At 46.0% G+C, this 22,459-nt stretch overlaps 1 protein-coding gene across 3 annotated transcripts in view; it reads left to right on the plus strand.

Annotated features, from left to right (window-relative positions):
- The first annotated feature begins 2,681 nt into the window (after positions 1-2,681).
- LOC106488558 (sodium- and chloride-dependent betaine transporter-like) overlaps positions 2,682-22,459 on the plus strand; it is a 37,903-nt gene continuing 18,125 nt past the window's right edge. For 2 of the 3 annotated variants that reach the window (XM_067307372.1, XM_067307390.1), the window contains exons 1-9: positions 2,682-2,999; positions 5,886-6,070; positions 10,042-10,176; positions 11,557-11,697; positions 13,436-13,523; positions 15,160-15,292; positions 18,301-18,435; positions 20,446-20,549; positions 22,109-22,233. In XM_067307372.1, coding sequence (XP_067163473.1) covers positions 5,890-6,070; positions 10,042-10,176; positions 11,557-11,697; positions 13,436-13,523; positions 15,160-15,292; positions 18,301-18,435; positions 20,446-20,549; positions 22,109-22,233 — 1,042 coding nt within the window. In that variant the 5' untranslated portion in view covers positions 2,682-2,999; positions 5,886-5,889. The remainder of the gene's footprint in view (positions 3,000-5,885; positions 6,071-10,041; positions 10,177-11,556; positions 11,698-13,435; positions 13,524-15,159; positions 15,293-18,300; positions 18,436-20,445; positions 20,550-22,108; positions 22,234-22,459) is intronic. The other variant, XM_067307381.1, reaches the window with a different exon arrangement.

Raw genomic sequence — 22,459 nt, forward strand, 5'->3', positions numbered from 1 at the left:
GCCCTCATGCACTAATCTAACTAGGTTTGTTCCTTAAGCTGTGCTCTGGCACTGCTGTTCCTCACATAGTCCTGATTTTCTGCTCCCTCAGCTGCCCCCTCCTCCTGCCATCAAAATGCAATGCAGGATTTCAGCTGCTGACTAACTGCTGGTTCATATCATGCAACTGGAGAATTTTCTGTGTCCTCATACTCCTCCTTTTGTAACACAGCACAGCCTGTTTTCTTTCTGATTCCTCCCTTCCCACCTTAAATTGCAGTTTACCTGCTTGGCTGCTGCTTGTTCTAAAATAAAACAAAAAAGTATAAATGCAGTTCAGCTGTCTGCAGCGTCACCTGCAATTCTGCCTTGTGGTTCCCTCAGCTCAAACAGCACCTACAAGAGTCCAAAGGTGCTTTAAATTGTGTTTCCTCTGATAAGCATTACCTTGTGCTTTTTAACGATGTTTCAATTGCTGTCTCATTGTTCACTTCTGAGATTTGTCCTTCTCTCATTTACCTTGAGATAAAATAGCAGAAGAGGTCAAATGGAGGATGTTAACTTCCCAGCAGTAGGAGCTCTTATGTGACCACAGGCACAGTCATCTGGCTCTCAGGAAGAAATGCAGCAGGTGAATCTCTAGTGGTTTTTCCCTCCAGTGCCCAAACCCCATGCAGCTGCTTCCCCTTCTTTCTCTGGTCCCTCATCTCACTTGAGTAGCCAGCCACAAGCCCTGGATAAGCCCTTTTCACCTGGGGAGGGGTTGAGGATACCACTGTGCTTTCAAAGGATGCTTTCATTCTCCTTCAGGGTCCTCTCTTTCTGGTTCCTGCTTCCCCTCTTTAATGGCAGCTGTTCCCAAATAAAACCAATAAATGCTATTCTCCTGCATTTCTACACGGTGCTTTCTGCACATCAGACTAAACTTATGAGTGCCCAAAGCACTTCAGATGAGTCCTTGGTCTCCCTTGCCTTCCATGGCCCTACCTGAAGGATCCCAAAGTGGCAGGTGCTGAACTATCATAGCAGAAAAAATGGTGAGCAAGGGAAGACTGGACTAGTCCATTCAGTGTTGAAGAAGGGAACTTCTTGGTGTAGCCTGTGCTTCTGGCTGGCTGCAAGTTGTGTGCTTGTGTTTTAGTGGGTGGGAAAATCCATGTGGATTCTTATTTTCTCAGCATTAAATCTCATGGGTTAAAAATTGTGGTTTCCTCCACACAGCATATTCCATATCCAACCCAGTTACTTTCACACCGAGTTGCCTGTTACACTGGGCAGAAAAGAAGCCCCTGTCTTCTCTGTAGGAAGACAACAGGCTGGTGGTTATACCTACAAAGGATACTCCAGGCCCGGACAAAGACACCTCTTCAAAGTGCCGAGGGAAGAAAATGCAACAGGGCACCTCTGAAATAGAGACTAGTGAGATGAGAGGGAGCCGAGAAAGAAAGGTGGTGGTGGTGGCTGAATGGGCCCAGAAGAGGGGGTAGGATGGGAGACAGTGTCAGATTTATCAGTGGGGAAAAATGTCTGAAACTGGAGGAGTCAGAGGAGCAAGGTCCCTGCCTGTCTTTTTCTCCAAACTTAGGCAAAGAAACAGCAGAAAAAGTGCAGACAGGCAGCGAGGGGCAAAGCATTTTCTTCAAACTCGCATATAAAGAGCAGGAGAATCTAATGGGAGAAGAAAATGTCTTTGTGGGTTGGGAATGATGTAACACAGTGGGTGGCTGTGGCTGCTGTGGGAGAGTCAAATTGTTCCTAGCTGGAAACAAGAAGTTATCTGAGTCCCCATCTGGCCTGAGAACATATAGGACAGGGGCACAGTAGCATTAGATGTTTAGGAATAGAGCCAGGAGGTGTGTGAATAGGTTTGTTCTTAGAAACAGCAGGCAAACAGAGGAGGGAAATGCTGGACACGTGTAATGCTGTGCATTGCTTTGCCTGGAAAGGGAGAAGGTGGAGCTCATGGCATAAAGTGCTGAAACTTAGGGCACTGGCTTAGTTTCACCTCTGCCACTTTTATCCAGTCAGGATGGCTCAGTTCCATAGGCAGACTGCATTTTCCTGTTTTAAAATAGGGAAATAAAGCCACAAATGCAGCATCTCCCCTGCTGGTCTGTTTGTTCCAGAGTTGTTCTTCAGTGCAGTACCCCAACTTTTGTGCTTTCTGTTGACCCACTGTAGAGTCAGAGGATAATTGCAAAGTCCAAATCCTGGCCTAGATATCTCTAAGGTTAAGGCTGGTTACAGGGTTGAGGCCATGGGCTGGCACTTGGGGCATTCCCTCCCAGGGGCTAAGTGAGAGGAGGTGACTCCATGTTTGTGATCTTCTACTGCCCCTGTGTAAAACGGGTATAACATAAAAACATGTAAAACAAACATTAGTAGAAATAGACTGGCTCTTGGATCCACCTTGCCTTAAAAGAATAAACATAAAGAAATCAGCTAAGTCCTCTCTTGTCAGCTACTCATGACATCCTCAATAAGCCCAGACTTAAGCACCATTGTGCTTGATAATGTGCACTGAACTGCAGCAAATTGGAACATGCCAAGGACTGTGACAGATCAAACACGTTTCATTAAGTATGTGTTATTTTTTCTCTCCCATTTGACAGTGCGTGGAGCTCTGCTCCTCTCAAAGATAAGCAGGCTGTGCTGCAGCATCTGAATGAACTGATTAGCCAGCTGGCAGGCCGTGCTGTAGATAGGGAGTGGGGAAAGGGGCCTTGCTTGGGTTTCAGGAACTGAGAAAAGACTGGATGGAGGACCTCGCGCTTCCATCTCCCAATCAACACAGCAAGCAAGCTAAGTGGAGGAGGCAAAGCTGGGACCGGGAGGATCGCCACGCCGGCAAGTCATCGGTGCCTTGGTAGGACTGCACCAGCCAGCATTTGGGGTGCATGACATGACTTCTGGATTACACCACCTTCTTTAAATGTGGGGTTAGAGGTAGGGTATGATCCTGTTGGAGGACTGATCCAGCATGACACTCAAGCGCAGATCCAGACATGCTATAGAGCATGGTGAGTTTGGGGCTGTATGAATGGTACCTGTAAAGCATCTGTAAATTGGCACTTGCAGCATATGGGCCATAAAGGGCAAAGACTGGGCAAGGAAAGGAGGTAGACTGTTTCCTTAGTGCCCTGGTGCATTTGTATGTGGCACTTATATTGGTTGTGCCCACAGGCATTGCCCACATGTAAGTTCTTATGAGAAGTAATTCTAAAAAACACTCAAATTTGAGAAGGGGACAGAATTTTCCTGCAATATTTTTGAATAGGTAACTGTATAATCAGGTGAATGGCCTTCACTGACCTTTGCCTGCCCTTCTTCATGTTTTATACTCCTCTGCTCATGCTGCAGCCCCTCTAACTGAAGATAGTGTTAATGCTTCGTGTGGGATTCAGTCCTATATGTCCCTGGAAATCTGCTGCTGATTTCAAAGGGAATAGGATGGGCCCTTCAGCACCAGAGCAAATGGGGAAACAAAGACTGTTGTTGCCTTGGGCATTTCCAGAGCAACTGATGTATAACACTGGGAGGTTTGTTTTCATTTCTTTATTTTAATGACAGAAGGAGGAAATATGCCTTGTGCCAAACATTATCTGCTTCATTATGAATGTTCAGTAAAAGTTGGCTTTTCATATGCCTGTTCCTTTCCATGCCCCTTGGCCTGATATAGCCAGAGGATCAGGATTTATTAAATCATTTCATTTACATTGGGCAATTTACAGAAGCAAATGAGATGCCATGATAACAACACTGTCTTCTGTGTATTAAGAAGTGTAAGCCTAGCCAACCAGTTCCTGCTCCTACTTCCTCCTTGCCCTGATGAACATTGCACCAAAAGAAATGCCATGGTGTTTGTAGGCTACTGGATCAGTTTGATATTAGGACCATACTTGCTGTCATTGCCAGTTGGCTCAGCCCCTCGATAGTCCCTATTATCCATGTGTTGGCTCCTATTGTGATGCTAGCCTGAAGTGAGACAACTAGAGAGAAACTATGCATGAGGAGAGAGGGAATGGTTTCCCATCCTGTTTGAGGGTGCAAAGGTTGTTGGATAGATCTGGAGGTCCTGTAGGGTGGAGAAAGTCGTGTGGTGAGAAATTGCTCATTCTGCTTATTGGGAGTGGTCTCTGGGCTGAACCCCATCCAGACTTGTACTTGGACCTTGCCTGGGAGAGAACTGGCTGAAGGGGCCAGAAGAGATCCAGGGGCAGAGTTGAGCAGTGTGGATGATGCAGATCCTTGTCCCTGCTTGCTCCCTGGAAATGGAGATGTCCTCTCAGGAGGCACAGAGAGAGGTATTAAAAAACCTATCAAATCACCAGGAAATTGCATCTCTGTAAGTTAATGTTGAGGGACAAAGTCCTGATTTCTTAGCACTCAGAGCTGATGGGAATGGAAGCCTTGAACAGAGATGCTGCTGCTCTGGAGAGGTTCAGTTCTGGTTCAGTTTCCCAATCCCCACTTGGGAACGTGTGTCCCTTGCTGATGCCAATCACACCATCAAAGCTTCTGTTCAGTAATGCCATTGATGAAATGTAGCTATGGCTAGGACTTCCTTGGTACAGTCACCAGCTATGCTGCTTACGTAAGGTCTGTGCTCTCCAGCTGGACTTCCACATGCATCCTTACCTCAGGTAACTTGCTGGAGCAATCTTTTGAGGAGAATTTTTTAGCTAAGTCAAAGGGAGCTCTTTCTCTTTACACTTTAGTTTCCTCTCATACTCAGATGTCTGTAATCAATGTGAAAATGTCAACAAGAAGACTCAGTCTGGTCTGTGCAAATTTTAGCTAGATTTAAATTGACTAGCCAATTAAAAGGAGTTTGTGTATGATGAAAAATTTTATCTTGTAACAAGCAGCCTCTAACTTTGCTTAATTAAGATGATGCTAAACACAATTCAGGATTTAGTATAGACAGGGAGAATGTCTTCCTTCTACCACTCTACAGGTCCGGTCACATTCAATGTGCTTTGTCAGACAGTGAGTTCGCTCTGTATTTGCATGGCTGGGCTTGGTTTTCACTGCAATAATTGAGCTTGTCTTATTTTAGCACATCCTTGCCCAACCGGGAAACACCTGAGCACTTCACAAGTATGAGGGCCTTTTGCTAATCTCAGGGGCTTTGTTTCCTTGCTTTGTTTTCTTTGCAGGGTTGGGCAATGAGGTGGAGGTCTGTTGCTCATGCCTGTTTGTTATTAAGGGGAGTCTGGGTGAAATCAGCGTGTGTGTTTTTTTGCTCAGAAGGCATGCTGTATTGTAATATAACGTGGTGGCCAGTAGGTCAAAGATAGTAATTCAGCACCCCTGGCAGTGCCTCAAAATAAATGACAGGTCTTCCATTCTTATTCAGACTAATAATCCATGAATTCTCTACCTGCACTCTGAAGCCATTTCAGAAAAAGACAGTGACTACATACTGGGAAGGGGAATTTCTTCTGCCCCTGTTCCCCTGCTTTAGCTCCAAATCCTTTTCTCTTCCTCAGAATTGTTGCTTCCAAAGTCACAGCCAAGTTACCACCAGCTGGGAAGAGGCAGAGCATTGGGGTTGGGGGTATAGAGGGGCAGATGGGCTAGGAGGGCCTAGGTAGACGGCTGTGGGGAGGAAAGTTGAATGAGGGAGTGAATCCAGAGTGATGCAGGTAGGTCCATCTCACCTTACCAGTGCCTTCTGTGCCTTCAAAGTAGCTTTTCTGTGGGGCAGAAATTCTCCCTGAACGTATCCTGGGGAAAATGCTTTGTGATGACTTTAAAGCTGTTTTCCAAAGGATGAGGGGGACCTGATGGTAACACTATGAATGCATTCGTTCTGGTGGCTGGGCCTCTTCTCTCCTCCTTCCACCAGGTTGTCCTACAATGACCTTCTACATCCTGTGCTCTGCTTTTCCTCTGTCCTGCAGAACCATGAGGAAAACTGCAGAGCCCAATGGGGCTGTGGCGGGGTCTGAAGAGCTAAAAGATGAGGAAATGGAAGAAAGAGGCCAGTGGAGTAACAAAGTGGAGTTTGTCCTGTCTGTGGCTGGGGAGATCATTGGTCTGGGAAATGTGTGGCGGTTCCCATACCTCTGCTACAAGAATGGAGGCGGTAAGTTCACAGCATGCGTGAGCTGTCCTAGGCATGTAGGCACTACAAGAGATACCCTAGTGCCTGAATCCAATACTCCTACCCCTCACAATCCCTGCCCTCTCTCCTATACTCCTTTATTCTCCCTTCCAGCAAGTTAGTTCCTGTCAAAACCATGAGGAAAGGCACTGGGAAGTGAATCCAACTCCCCAGCAGGTCCTATGTCTCAAAGCAGCTCCATCATCCAGATGATGAATTGAACTTTTTAGGAGGAGAGCCCTTCCAGTAACTTTTCAAGGCTCGTGGGCATTCACAGAGACACGGTCTTCCAAAATGATGAGAAAGCTGTGATGGGTCAGAAGGCCAGCAGAAATCTACTTATTGCCCTTTTCCCAGCCTTCCTGTCGTCCCTACCTCCCTCCTGCCATTGCTATAGAGGAGGAAAGGCTTTGACGGTGCTGGTATCTTTGCCAAAGGCTGATACCCGCTTCCTGGGTGCCTGCTTCCTTCTCTACGGAACTTGATCTCCCACCAGATCTCCTCACAGGGCTGGTTGGCCTGTGGTTATTAGCAGAAATCCAGCATTTTATTATGTCAGTACAACTGGAGATATGCTTTTTGGAACAGAGGTCAGCTCTATAAATGAGAAAGAGGACCAGATGCCCAAAGCTGAAGAGCCAAGGTGCTTGTCGTATTGGAAAATATAAGATGGAAGGGCCATCTTTTGGTGTATGTGGGGGAAGGAGTTGCTTGGAGGATGGGAAGGAGGGAGGACATTTCTACCTCTTCCTCAGGAACAGTTCTCCAAGTGATCAACCCACTGCTTGGGAAATCTGTCCCGAGGAAGGGTCTGTTCCCCTTCCCTTTTGTTTTGTAGCATGACTCTCTGGTTTCCTTTTCCCAGTAAAACTGCAGTAAGATCATCACATGGTTAAAAATTAAATTTTCTCACGACAATAAAATGAAACTGTGGAAGAAATGGGGGAATAATTGGCTGTCACTAACTTTTCTTAGTAAATCAAAGTCCAACCTTTTTATAAGGAAAAAGGAGGACTAAGAGATCACATATCAAATAAAGCAATAACCTCTCTTGCTCTTATTTGATATGATCACCTTGAGATAACACTCTGGGCTGTGCATGTTCCCCCACTTTTAAAATTCCTTTCTCTGTAGACCACGTTGCAAAGGCCTTCCTTTCCCCACAGCAGCTCACAAAATGGATTAATGATTCATTGTTGTTTGTCCCAGGACTACCAAATTCCTGTCCCATGTGCTGTTACTGGAGTTTATCTGAATCAAGCTGGAGTCAATACAATGTCTGCTCTGAACCAAACGGGCTTTGGATCAGTTAAAAGAACAGTTAAAAAAAAAATGGAAGGAGTTTTTCTTGAACCTAAGATGGTTTTCATCAGACCTTTTGTTTTCCTCTAAGGTTTTGATGATAGCCAGTGAGGCAACAAATGCAAGTCAGAACTGCATGGGATGGAAAACATTGACCATGCATCTGATTTAATAGGACATTCTGCAATGACACTTTGAAAGGAGGGGTAGAAAAGTTGTGGTTTTTGCATGGAAAATTCCTTTCTGAGCTCAGATGATATCTCTAAATAGTTTATGCCTATGGTATCCGGTTCAGTTGTCTTTGCAATTTATATGCTAATTAGTGTAAGTGAAAAGGCTACTTTTTTCATTTTAGATGTCGATTGAATAACTTTTATTTTTTTAACCAAACTATCCTGGAATATCTCAGGGTGTATTCAGAGGCCAGCAGGGCTAGGCTTGGCAAAGATTAAGATGAGAAAGTCTCCCCTCCCAACTTGCACATTACCATTGCAGAAAGTATGCAGCTATCGTAGAAGGTACGTATCTCCCTCTAACTCAGTAGGGAACCAAATGGCCAACAAGGCACTGTTTTTCCTGTAACACTAAAAGATAAAGTCCTTGAAGCTGTTGTAAAAAGATATTTACCATCTATATAAGCTTCCCAACTCCCAAACTGGAAAATGCTATCCTGTTACTTTTCTGCAGCTCCAGATATAATAAGACAGTTGTAAAGCTGTAAAAGTAGATGTAATAAAAACAGTTATGCTGACTTGCTGTAAAGCAACTGACAGTGGCTGCACTTTCAGATTTGATCTAGTTACTTGGCATATCGAAGCTCTTATTGACTTGTAAGGAAAGAGGGTCTATATCTGGAGTCCCCTCCCAGGCCCTCATCTCCTCCGAGGGAGCAGCAAACTGGGGAGGAGATCACAACTGGAGTTAGAGCTGGTAACCGCTCTGGGAATGTTAAGAGGCAAACCAGTAAGGCTGTAAGGAAGCCCTCTTGTTACTCAGTGACGAAAATGGATCAATCTCTGGGACAAATAGTATCAGAAAACAGGGTCTGGGACCTTCTGAAAGGTTAATCATCTACGTACAGGATAATAAAGCTCTGTTACAGACAGTGTTTAAAGAAGCCTTGTATCATCAAACAAAGCAGCTGCCTCTGGTTTAACATGCACAGTTCATGTCCCCAGCTCTGCAAATCTGGATTGGCGCTGTGATCCACCCTCCCTTCCGCTGGCCTCGGGTCCCCTGCAGCTATGGCACAGCTGTGTTTAGAGGAAATCTGGATGTTGCTTGTTATTTTAACATTGTTGGCTTAAAAACTAGAGGAAGTGTTCCTAATTGCTAATTTTCTGTCACGGGAAGCAATTTCAGTGTGGATGACTGTGCTGGCATTGGAGGAGTGGACCTGGGGGACAAGGTCTGCTTCTGCTGAGGGAAAGAGCCCACATCTCTACTGCAAACAGCCGAGCTGCTCTCCAGGCACTGGCAGTGGGAGATGCTCATTACCAAAAGTTCACTGTATGACGGCAAGACCTTGGCAGTTGATGTTCCAACTAGGAAGGCAGTCACCTTGGCCTGCTTTGTTTTTGCTGTCTCTGTCTGGAGGGGAGAAAAAGTGCGAAATTCCTATGCCCATGATGGGGAGAAAGATTATGAGATGATAGGAGGAATTCAAGCAATGAAACAGATCTCAGGAGCAGTTTTGAGCAGAATAAGGAAAGAACAGGGTGTTTTGGTTTGGTGGCAGAACCAAAAAGATGGAAAATAAGTTCAAATCTGGCTGAGCAGGCCGTAAATCTTGGATTTTTTTTTTTTTGCTTTTGCTGCATTTTTTTCTGTTTTTTTTTTTTTGTTTCTGGGAAAACTACTGATTTCTTTCTCCCTCCTCTTCCATTTCATCAAGGGTTAATCTGAAATATTTTATTTAAATTTAACTGAATATTTGTTCTATTCTTGGGTTATTTTAATTCCTTATTTCATTCTGACTTCTCTTAAGACTTCTTCCATATTTTAATGAAAAATGGAATTTGAAGACAGAAGTTGAACTTTTTCATTTTGGAAATGCTGGAAAGATACTCTGTTGCCATTCCTTTCAACCTCTGTATCTATTCTTTTGGTGAAAACTACTTGCCAAATTTGACATGCAATATGTGAATAAAGTCTCAAGCACATATTTCGCAGCAAACTTATTATTTGCCAAGAAATGTCAGCAGTGTCTAGATTTGTATCTTCTGGGCAAGCGGGACTTTTGTTGTAACTCCTGGGAAAAGAAGAACAGATGTGGTTATGTGAATCAAGGATACCTTTTGCTTTTCCTGACTTCTGCTGGAAGCTTGAATGGGAGGGTTGTAACAATGGGGGCAACTTCTCTAGTACTATCTATTTTCTTCCCTTCATTTGGCCACTCCTTACTTCTAGGCTGTGGCTAAGACCAAACTCAGAAGTACTGCAGTAGCACAGGACAGACCACTCTTGCATTTTTTTTCCAAGAAAGGAAGGAGTTAGAGACCCTGTTATTCTGCACAGGCCGCACAATTAGTTCAGAGAAATGTTTGTGTTTGCATAGCTGATTCCAGTTGCGGCCCCATGTAGCTGGCAAGGGGTGGCAGGGATAAGGTTTTAAAGAGGTTTCTGAGGTAGCATCTCTCCTCTCTCCCCAGGAGCCTTCCTCATCCCCTACCTCATCTTCCTTTTCACCTGTGGGATCCCAGTGTTCTTCCTGGAAACTGCACTGGGGCAGTACACCAGCCAGGGAGGGGTGACGGCCTGGAGGAAGATCTGCCCCATCTTTGAAGGTGAGTCAAAGGGCAATTGCTGGTGGCAGCTTCTAATAATTAGTGACTCAGAGCCTTTTTGGAAGTGTTTTTTTATTTATTTATTTTCTGTTGTCTTTTATTCTCCCTCCCTCTCCCAACCTTGTTTTCCCCCAGTCACTGTTGCGTGTGCAGGGGTAGTACCCTGACACCATGTAGGTGACTAAGGGCTTGCCATGCTGGCTGGGGTTGTACTGGCATGGTGCAAACCACAGTCTCTGCTTTGTGGTGCTCAGAGTCTGAAAGAGATGAGAGGAGTGTGGCAAACAAACAGGAGGAGGAAGAGAGAAGTGTCAACAAACAGATGCCTGTACATAGGCCAGGACAAATATCCAGGAGAGAAGATGAGGAAGGCTAGCTGGCTTGCAGTACACTATACAGCTCTTTCCCCACCAGGCACTGTCCTCATTGTGTTTGCAGGCTGATGTTCACCTCTGCTGAGCAGGCATCACACTGCAAACACTGGTCTGACAGTCCAGAGACAGCTGGTGTTGTGGTTAAGGCACAGGGGTAAGAATCAGGACTCCTATAGCCCTTATTTTCTCCTGGAGAAAGGTCATTTAATGTTTTTAAGATGTTAATGAATTTAACATTCACAATTCTCCTATTCCTTTCACAGACAAGGAAATCTGTGCTCATGCAGACTAAAGGCATGGTTTATCCACCTAAACACAGGCATGCAGTGCCATTTAAAATGCCCTGGGGAGTCTGGGACATCCCTGCAAGACCCAAGGGATACATGTGGCCTCCGGAGTCAGGGCTGGAGGCTGGACAGGAAAAGCATCTCAAAGGACACAGACAGCTATTTTTAGACAACTGAGTTAGGCCTTCAGTGACCTTTTTGATGTCTCAGTGAGTGATGGACCCAATCAGGATGTGAGGCCAGAGCTCTTGACTCCTAGGCCTGTACTTCTGCTCCTACACCACACTTTATGCGTGGTGTATATCAGCAGTAAAAACCTTTTTTGCTTGAGTCTTTCCACAACCATGTAAATTAATCTGCATTTCTTTTCTTTCATGGCTACAGCTAGCTTTCCTACAGGAGATGTAGTGTAATGCAGTGACACAGTTCTGGTTAGAAAAATATTTTTTTGTCAGCTAAAGGTTTTCTCTCTCTGATCAGAAATTCCACCATAGATGTGTCTAGAGATACCACTAACATGTTTCCTGTCTGCATGCACAAAGTTATGAAATCCTTTCTCTTTTCCTGAGGTGAGTCTTGCACCATTCTCTAGTGAACCAAGTTGTTGGCATTGCACCCTTCTTACCAGGATATGGCCTAGGACTTCATCTGAGGCTACGCCTGACATGTTGGGAGCTGGTTGGCAGCCTTATCTTCACCTCTGTTGCTTTTATTCACAGGAATTGGATATGCGTCACAAGTCATCGAGTTCTATCTGAATATATACTACATCATCATCCTGTGCTGGGCACTTTTCTACCTATTCAGCTCCTTTGCTGCTGTGCTGCCATGGGCCAGTTGCAGTAACCCCTGGAACTCAGGTACACCTTCATGTGGCCCACTCCTGGGAAGTGGAAGTGGAAGAGGAAAATTTTCCATCAAAACTAACTCCTCTTCCCTTTTCCCAATTCCCTGAAATTGTTTTAGTTTTGTAGAAAATATTTCATATTGATATAAAAATGTTTTGGTTATAGATGAACTTCTTTGGTTTCTGGCATCATTTTGGAGTTGTACCATGGGTGTCACAGTGTGATGCCAAGAAGGGTAGATCTCATGAGATGCTCTATGGCCAGGGACTCCAGTGAATGCAGCTTTCTTCATTTACCATGGACAAGTATCAGGAAGGATAAATGGTCTGACCCTATGCCTAGCTACAGGGGAGAGTAAAACTACTTCTGAATGAAGAAATTTGGGGGCTGAGATTTTACAGAAAATTCCACATTTTTTGCAAAGTGGGGGCATAACTTTCAAGGCAATCTAAAGTCCTCTGCATATGATAGGAGCTTTTTGTTGGATCTGGTACAATAACTTATCTCACAGCTCCCGTTCGCTATCCCACTCCTTTAGAATTACTGGGACAGTTGCGGTCAGTCCTGAGCTGTTTTCCTTTGCACACTCAGCTTTTGTTTAAACTGAAAGACCAGGCCTGCAGACGAGGCCTACACTGGAGGATTTTGCCAGTACAGGTCTCCCATAGCAGAAAAAAGAAGCACAGAACTCTAAAGGTACCCTTTTTCCTCTCTAATCACACCTATACAAGTCTCTATATTGGTATCTTGGCCAGGGGTCTCATCTCCTCCACCCACAGTTCTATCTGTGCCAAACAGCAAAGGCCCAACTTTGATTTTATTCAGGGCAGCTGGGCAGTGTCTGGGAAGGTGGAGTTGATGAGAGATAACCCTCATGGATCAGATGTCCTGACAAGCCTATTTTACTGTATTGGAACAGGTTTTGCTTTCAGTGGAAAGCCAGACCAGAAAAGGCTTTGGCAGCGGCTTGCTTTTTCCCTTTTTCTCTTGTGTCAGGTGATTCAATTCCATCATGCGTTAATTTTGCCCTCTCACAGCTTCCCTTGCCCCTTAATCCCAACAGAGGTAACCATCCTTTTAAACAGTGGATCTGATTCCTTCAGCTCCCCCAGCATGGACTTGTTTGCAAGGAAAGCCACAGATGTTCTCTGAACATGCAGAAGTGTCCCAGCCATAGCTAGGCTTCCTCTGTTTTCATGTGGATCATCTTTTGCTTTCCAGATGAACGATGAGGTGCATTTCTTGGATGCAGGGCATCTCCTCCGTTTTTAGGAATTTCACACTATGTGACAGGATTGGGTAAGGGGGATTGGAACAAAAAGACAACTGCGGTATCTGCGAGCACATACATGCATGTATGTGTGAACAGGGAATGGTGCATGTTGATGAGAATGGGATTTTGTGTCCTGGGTACTCATATCAGCTGTCCCACAATAATCTACATTTTGCAGCCATTTGGTTTCCATTTGGCAGGGAATCACTCTCCCAATCTCCCATCCCCATTTCCCTCCCTCCTTCCCCAAGCCCTCTGACTGCTCCTGAATGGGGATTCATTCGGGGCTGGGGAGAGCAAGAGTTTAATGGGACGTTTAATGAGATGCAAGAGTTTAATGAGATGCTCTAAAGCACAGGGTGAAGGGTCTGTTTGCAGCCACAGCGAGATTTAGGGTACAGGGGGGGAAGGAGTATCCCTCATGGAGGGGCCTCAGAGAATTTCTCTGGCTCATCAGCTTTCTTTTTCTTTTGGTAGATCTCTGTGTGGACTTTCTGAATAGATCCAGCTTGGACAACAGGACCATGCCTGCGAACGCTACCTCCCCAGTGATTGAGTTTTGGGAGTATGTGATCACTTTCCCTCTCTTCAGGCTCCTCTTTCATCCAAAGGCCACAGCTGCAGGAATATCCTAGGGAGTTTCTGTAAGGTCAAGTGAGTTACAATGTGTCAGACCCACACCTGGGGAGCACAATGCACTGAACTGCCAAGGACATCAGCACAGAGCCTGGAGGTCTGTGCAACACAGCTGAGAGGCATGAGTACTAGATACACCCCAAAGGCTGCTTGCACCATGCCTACATGTGGGTGCTCATGTACACGCATGCACAGATGTATTCCCTTTCTGGCATGGCAGTATCCACACACAGGTGCTTGGGTGAGTGTGGTCACAGAAAGATGCACGATAAGGAAATGAGGACTTGCTGTAAGCAGGAGGTATATATGTTAGGTATTGCAGGCTACTGTTGGCAGACAGGTGTAAGACAACCAGGACAGACTGTGAAGAGTCCTCTACAGTGAAACAGAGAGGTACAAAACTGCCATTTCACTTCTGACCATGTCTTGTTTGGTGCAAAAGATAAGCCCATCTAGTCATTCAGGTTGCTCAGGCTCATGCCTGGGGAACACCACTGGGACAGCTAGGTGAGATCCTTGAGACGGGCTCAGGGAGGTTTGGCCATGGTGCTGGGAGTAATATAACATCTGTGAAGAAGAGGTCTTGCAGCGGGCTAAACATTGTCCCAGAGGGGCTCTGGGCTGCAATCCAGAGAGTTTGAAACAGATGAAGGGACCACACTTCCTCCCAACACTTAATTGAGGAAGGTCTCATAAAGGAAAGGGGTGCCAGGGGCTTAACCTCAGCAATAGTTTTTTTCATCCATGGCTCTTGAAATGCCTTTGAGAGGTATGAGTATCCTTTGTCCCTTGTAGCCACTGCAGGGCACAGAAGATGAGGAGATGTGCCCATTAGTGCAGAATGAGTCTGCACCGTGCCAGACCCCCTCTCCAGCCCTATTTCCTGCACAAAGTGTACAGCAAGGGCTGTGATCCCTCTGAAATGGTTGTGTGAGTGTTCTGCACAGGTTGCAAGGGCAAGGGGACCCTGAGGAGTTTAGTTTGGAGGAAGGAGTGCAGAGGAATGATATGTGTGGGATTGGGCTGCTGGGACTGTGTGAGTTGCAGCGCTCAGCTCTCATGTGGCCCACCTTGGGTGATGGTGAGGATCCAGGGAATGAGGCTGAAGGAAAGGCATGGGAATCATAAAAACCTGTTTATGCCTGTGTAGAGGGTATCCATAGTGTATGGGGGGCCAGAAGAAGAGCGATGATCATGGGGTGATGATGACCTTGGTGGCCTGCTTTGGATTGAGCGGGGTTTGCTGGGCAGCTGGCAGGGTGGGGGAGCAATGTAGGGCTGGTGATGATTTTGTACTGTGCAAGTCTGAAGGGCATGGTGCTATGGGCTTTAGAGAGCAGGAAGGCTTAGGCTGACTACAGGGCATGGTGGAGCACCATGAGCAAGAGTGACAGAGAGGGGAGCTTGTAGGAAGAGCTGGGGTAATTTGCGTGTCTGGGAGCCCTGGGCAGTTGTATTATGGATAGTCTGTTAGGTCTTTGGATGGGGTAATATGGTACAGGTGTGTATGGATGAACGGGGTCTGGGGTGTTAATGTTTTTCTCCCTGTCCCTGGACACCGGCAGGAAGCGAGTGCTGGGGCTCACGGATGGTATTCACAAACTGGGCACTGTGCGCTGGGAGCTGGCTCTGTGTCTCCTGCTCGCATGGATCATCTGCTACTTCTGCATCTGGAAAGGGGTCAAGTCCACAGGCAAAGTAGGAGCAGAGATTGTCCTCCTAGTCCCTAAACTTCCTTCTAGCCCTCTTGTATTTCCTTCCCAATTTCTTTTTCCTCTTCATAAAGTAAAGAGACAGGAGACACACAACACCAAAGTCAAACCTCAACCCCAGTGAGGCCATACTGATTTACATCAGTTTTGAGTTTGACTCACAAGAGAAAGCGCAAAAGAGTAGTTCAAACAGGTAGGGAAGTAAAGGGAAAGACCTGGGAACTTGGGGGAGTCTTGGGTCACTTTTTTCCTTGGAAAAGCCCACAGAGGCTGATGTATACTCCACAAGTGCCTGTGTGAACCAACCAACCATGTTGTCCTGGTGTGGCTTGCTGGCATTTTTAACAAGATCTTCTTCAGCGCCAAACTTTCAATCCCTGGCAATAATTAAACACTTGAGCAAAATAGACAAGCTGCTGCCTGTAGCCACCTCGGTCATGGATCCTTCTTGCTTCCTTCTCCTGCACAATTATTTGTGTCTGGGGGTGGGAGAGGTCTGGCTCTGTGGTCTTTGGCTCAGCAGGTTGCTTTGTGCTTTTTGCTAGTGAGACTGGAGTCAGTGCTCCCTGGTTGTGGCTGATCCCATAAATCAGGTGGACTGATTATCCTTCTGGATGGAATGAGTGTGTCAAGTCTTGGAGTGGGTCTTAGGGAGCTGCTGTGGCCTTGACTTGTTCAGGACCCTTTTTCTTCCTGGAGCTGTGATGAGGGGGTGGGTTATTAACATGATGATCAGCTCTCATGGGCTTCCAGGGAACATCTGACCAACAACGAAGAGAGAGGAACCAATTTCTGCAATAGCCTTCTTCCTCCAAATCACTATCCCTAATACTGGTAGATGTTCCCTGTAATACAGGAAAACTTGCGTTTCAGTGTCAGAGCCCATCTCCCACCTTAAAACCACATGGATCAGCCATTTTAGCAGAGCAAGAGAGTAGCTTGCTCTGCTGTCTAGGTTTTTGCCAGTCTCTGCTGGTGACTCTGGCTCTTGTTTGTGCTGACCTGCCATCCGCCTCTTCTCATTCAAGAGTGCCAGCAATGAGTCTCTAGCTGGGGCAGACTAGGAGGGAACATAACATCTCGGAGAGAGGGAGAAGCTGGCACCATGGTGTATTCAGAAAACACTGCAGGGAAAAAGGAGGGAGAGCCAGATTCAACATGTATGGGTAGAGGGGATGTTCTGTATTTTAAATTTGAAATCTCTGATGCTCCCTGTAAGTAGGGTCACACACCACAGTGCCATCTTCACAAGAGGTATCACTCTGAGCTCACATGCTGATTGGGTCTGAAAGGCTGTTTGCCCTGCATGGAAACGTAACTGAGCTGTCCCAGCTTCCCTTCAGCTCCTTGTCTTCTTTCCACTGAGTCTCTCCTTTGCTCAGCACTCCCCAGGCATGGAGAACTTGCTGTGTGTAGGAGAAGGCTAAAGAAGTTCAGTCGGGCTGGCTGGACCAGTTTGGTTAGGCAAAGTCAGACCAAAAGTGAGGGGAAACAGTGAATGCAGGTAATGGCTGGAATGGCTTTTCTAGGACCATAGAAAATTTTTCCATCACAACTTTTAGGATAAAGGACTTACCTTTTACTAGTTAAACATTATGACCATGGTGGAGCAATACAAGGTGGGCATTTCTGGCCTGAGACATGCCAGACAAGGTAGTTGTCTTCTCTGCAGGTTTTTTTTTTTTTTTCTTTTTTTGAGATTTGCAGGGGCACTGTCAAAAAATCCAGGTCCTTTCTTCTTTTTCCTCACTGACTACACTTGAGGATAAGCAGTAGGGAGGTGTCACAAAAATTCTGAATAGGCACATAACTGTGTTTAACAGCTGCAGAGTAAACAGGACATTGTGCTTGAATGAAAGGCTGAACTAATCAGATAATCTAAGAGGGCCCTTCCTGACCCTTGTGTTTATGTTTCTGTGATTTAAGCAGTCTAAACTTAAAGAAACAATAGCAACTTTGGGAAAATAATTTCAAATTACTCCATGAAGACTCATTTGCTTTAAAAGTCTTTTTCTTTTATTCATTTTGCCCACTCTTGTGTCTTTCCATGTTTCCTTTCCTTATGCATTCAGCTGATCTCTATAAATGTTCCCCAGAAGTGATTTCTGAAGGTAAATTTCAGTACTGGTGCCAAAAGTGCCCATATTTTCATTCAATCAGGGAACAGCAAAAATGCCACATACTGTGACTTATTCAACCAATTATCACTAAGCAGCAACAGCTTCATTTTAGACTCCTCACCATGAATCCATAGAGTAAACAAGCATTCATATTACTTGGATGAATTTTAATAATGAATACATGTAAGGAAGTTGCAACTTGCTCACAGATATTTTGCAAACAGAAAAAATGCTAAATTAGGCAATGGAATAGAAATGATTAATTTTACTCTAATATTAATTTACATTACACACAAGAAAAAATGAAAAGAAGCTTTTACAAAAACAATGTTCCACATTTTCCTTAAAGGCCTTGAGATTCCTAGTGCCCCCATTTTTTATCTGTGAGCTTCATAGGTGTTGAAGAGATGTGAGACTGCATGAGTATCCTCTGGAAATGAGGCCCCTCAGAGTTGTCTCAAATTGGGCAGCAAAAGTTGCTATTTAATTTGGAAAACTCTTGCTGTGAACAGGACCATTTTAATAACTCCTCATTAAAACTCAGTGACAGGAAGAGATTTCAGTTTCTTTTGCAGCTCCAGAAAGATGAAGAGAACAGCTTGAGAACAGGGAAATGACAATGACTGGAAACAAACAATAAAGCAGAGCAAACAGTGGCACAGTCTGGGTGAGGAACAAAAAGTAGATTAATTAAATCACCAGTGAGATGTAACCTCGATTAATTTTTTTCTCACCCTACTTTTGTGCTAGCAGTAGCAGGTGTAGTCACCAGGAGAGTCGAGGGACTTTTGTCCAGTGGGGGTGCCTGCAGATAAGATGCCTGCATCCCCTTCCCTGCTGAACCTCTCACCTCTTGTTTCTCCTGCATCTGCAGGTTGTTTACTTCACTGCCACCTTCCCTTATGTGATGCTGGTGGTCCTGCTAGTGCGAGGAGTCACTCTGCCAGGTGCTGCTGAGGGCATCCTCTTCTACCTGAAGCCAGACATTACCAGGCTCGCAGACCCACAGGTGGGTGCGGGACAGATGGGTGCTTTGATCTGTCACTAACTGAGGATCTGTCTGTCTTCTCTGAAAGGACAAGCACACCAGTGAGATCTCCTAAAACGAGCTAGGAGGGGTCTAGTCCCACTGTGCAGCACAGCCTTTTTGCTGATGTGTTTGCAGCATATGGGCATATTAGGTCATTTCCACTCATGGGCTCAGCAAAAACAGAAAAGTATATGAAATATTCAGCATGTAACGGGTGGTTTTGCTGCGTCTTAAATGCAAATAATTAAGGAAAGGTGAGGAGAAAATAATCTAACACTTTTCATTTTTTATCTGGCCCTGTTACAACTTTGTTTGGCTCCAATGGAGCCCTCCCATGGAGCGTAGCCCCTCATGTTAGCAGCCAGGCAGCAGCTTTGCCTCCCCTTCCCTGGGTGCTGGTCCCCACCCGTCAGCTCAGAGGTTGGCCAGAGGGTATGTGTCAGCCCTGTCCGCCTGCTCGCCTGTGCCTCCTGCTCCTTCAAACCAGCCCTGGCGGGAGAGACATGGTGTACCCTGGGCTCCAGAGTTTGGGCAGGGCATGCAGCCAGACCCTGGGTGGCAGGACCCCCGAGGAGCCCGGCATGAATCTGCTCCAGGCACCTTTCTTTATCAGAGGGGTCGATTCCCTTTCCCATGCCTGCTCAGTGCTGGGCAGGCTGACTCCTCCACCCCAGGAGGGTGCTGGTGCTGACCCCCACCCTGGGGAAGAGCGTTTAAATGGCTCTGCTGCTAACTATTGCACCGCTGAATCTTTTCGTGGAGGCAGCCAGCAATATGCTTTGCCTGCAGTCTAAGCTTACCCCCCGCATCTTCCCAGATGGCTAAAGCCCCAACTGCTCCCAAACCAGCTGCCAAACACACTGTCTTCCCCCAAATGGCTTTCACATGCAATTATGTGTTGTCAATACAAAATCTGTGGTGTGCTGAAAACTCAGAGCCAGCTGAACATAAATGACATTTTAATATCAAAATAAATAACAGGGGAGTGACTGAGGCCAAGTGTGCTTTATTCATGGTCATAACTAAATCACTGAAAACCTCCCTATCTTTTAAAGCCTGGATAAAGCTGACATGGACTTTCCAAGCTGCTGCTATCCAGCATAGAAGGACTGAGAGATCCTGCTACTGAGTTTAGGCAGAGCTTGGGGCCTTGGTGTAAAGCAAGATGTGTGCGTATGCCCATGTTTGATGGGCTCCCACATATACATTTATCTATGAGAGAGCCATGTGAATTTAAGCAGCAGTGCCTGGCTGGGATTTTCTGAGGGCTGCCAAATTGCAGCTGCCTCGATGTTTGCAGCTGGGGGCTGCTTGCAGGAAAAGGAGAGTGAGGGGAAACAAGCAAACAAACAAAAAGGTGGGTTGTTTTCCTTCCTGCCTGCTGACTGATAGATAAGGGCCTTCCCTGGAGGAGTGTGAGAGCTGTGATTAAGTTTAGCCCACAACATACTAAGTTAAGAAAAGATTCTTCCATGGGGAAAGGTAGGCTGGAGCAGAGGTGAGCCATCTGACTGAGCTTTTTTGATGGGAAACCAGATTTGGGAGCAGGAAGTTGTCATGCAAAGGACTCACCGGCCCTCATTTGGGATGACTCATGACAGTCTTTGCCAAACACTGAGCCATGGAGGGACCACGGATATGACCCACTTGTAGTACCAAATTCAGCTGGAGCCATGTTATCAGGGATGCTCTTTCTGCTCAGGCTGCAATGATGTGGGGTGGAGGGGTGGTGTCAGGCATTGACCAGCACCCCTGCATCACTTTGAGTGGGATGTGCAAATTCAGCCCTCTTGGGAGCTTTTTTCTAGAAGACCTTCCATCCAGTTACCTGGGTTTTCCCAGAGAGGTATCCCACTTTCTGTAGGAGTTGTGCCTTCTCTGTCTCATGCAATTTGTTCTGCTTTGATGGAGGGGTGGTTGCTGGACAGGACCCAGTCATTTGTTTATTTTGTTGCCTGGGCTGGAAACCATTGTCCTTCTCTGTTCCAGGTCTGGATGGATGCAGGCACTCAGATCTTCTTCTCTTATGCCATTTGCCAGGGATGCCTGACAGCTCTGGGCAGCTACAACAAATACGCCAACAACTGTTACAGGTAAGAGGAGCCAGGACTTTTCACACCTTTACAGAAATTTGCTCAGAGGCAAACAGCACAGAGTTACATCTGAGGCAGGCACTGCCTCCAGGGGAGGCCTTTGGTCATGCTGTTTTGTATAATGACCTGCTTAGAGCTCCCAAGCTGCAGAGGGCTCAGCACAGGGATGGAGGGTCACCAGGGTAACACTGGAGCTCCAGAAAATGATATTAGTAATACTCTCCTGCATGAGTCAGCTTGGAAATGGGAGAGCAGCACTGTGGAGACACCACTGGCTACTGTGAGCGGGGAAGCGAACAGGGGTAGCACAGCCAGCTCTGCTTTCACTCAGTCATGCAGTGGGGAATGATGTAAAGATGATTGTGATTGGGCCCCACCCCAATGCTTTCCTAAAATCAGAGTAACACACCCTCAATGATATTTTGATCCTATCAAGAAGATTGATCAAGTCTGTCTGGGCTGCATTACTCTTTTCCCTCCTCAGCCTTAGATTACGGATCTATTTTTTCCATGGCCTGACATGAAGCTCAGTGAAGTAAGTCATCAGGACCATTGCTGCTAACTTCTACAGAGTCCCAAAGAGCAGGGGCTTCATTATTCTTTCATGTATTACTCCAGCAAGGCTAGAAGCATTTAATGGTGCTTCAGAGTCAAGAGTCATCTCTCCTTTTCCTCCACTCACAAACAGGTGCTGCCATGGCTGCTGGTCAGGCAGTTAATAATTTTCCATGGCTTTCCTGAGATGTATCTGTCACCAGTGAGCTGGTGTGCTGAAGCCTTCATCTAATACTTTAGGTACCTCTGACCGCCAGCTTAGCTCTGGATGGGTGCTCCAGCCCAAATGTGCTATGTGTCTGCACTGCCTATAGTAGCATATGCTGTGGGCTGGGTCTGGTCGGCTGGCTGCCTGGGCAGGAGCCCAAGGCATGGGGTTTCTAGCTCAGCCAGCTCAGACTGGTGCCCTGTTTTTGCATGAGTGCACAAATGTTTCAAGACAAGTGCCACAGCACTCTCAAGTCTCCATGTGAGCATAGTTAATAAAGACAGTGTAGACACAGGCCTTGTCAGGTGACAGTTTTTGTTAACCCATTAGTACTTGTCTTAACAGACCTGCTGGATCTGTACATGTTGAAAACATGTTAATGTTTTCAAATGCTCCTCTTTCTTGACTGTGTTTACTTTTTCAAACTCTTCTTTATTTTCTGATTTGCTGTTTTCCTCATTTTCTCTGCTGCTTTTCTTTTTCCCTTGACTCCTGTCAGCTCTTTTGTTGCCATGTCCCTGTGAATATCATTGTGGCATCCTGCTCACAAGTCACTGGCGGTGTTCTCTGTCCCTTTTCGTGCCACATATAATCCTATAGCTCTTGAACACTGGAGTACAAAGTAGTAGGCTGATTTTTGGCTCTGTTCTGTTTCTAGCTATTGACTTCAGAAGGAGTTCAAGAGCAGTATTGACATTCCAAGACCCATGTTGTCTGATTCAGGAAGTGAATGAGTACAGAAGTGACCAAAAGTGGGCTCATTCTGCTCTCTCTCTCTGATCTCACCCCCTTCCAGGGACTGCATCATGCTGTGTTTCCTGAACAGTGCCACTAGCTTCGTTGCTGGCTTTGCCATTTTCTCTGTGCTGGGCTTCATGGCTCGAGAGCAGGGTGTACCCATTGCAGAAGTGGCTGAATCAGGTAGGTTTTTTCTGGAGACTTCAGAGCCAAAGCACAATAGAAAGCTTGAAGTGGAGGGGACTTTTTATGAATCAGTCTATGAAGTAAAGCCCGTGATGTTATCTACATCCTCTATTGCTGTGGGTGCCTGCAGCCAGGTTTGCAGCATCTATGTTCCCACACATGGCTTTCAGCCAGAGTCATTCCCACCTTCCCTGCTGTCACAACCTCTCCCAGCTCCGGTGTC

This window comes from Apteryx mantelli, chromosome 1 (assembly GCF_036417845.1).
Source record: "Apteryx mantelli isolate bAptMan1 chromosome 1, bAptMan1.hap1, whole genome shotgun sequence".
NCBI lineage: Eukaryota > Metazoa > Chordata > Aves > Apterygiformes > Apterygidae > Apteryx > Apteryx mantelli.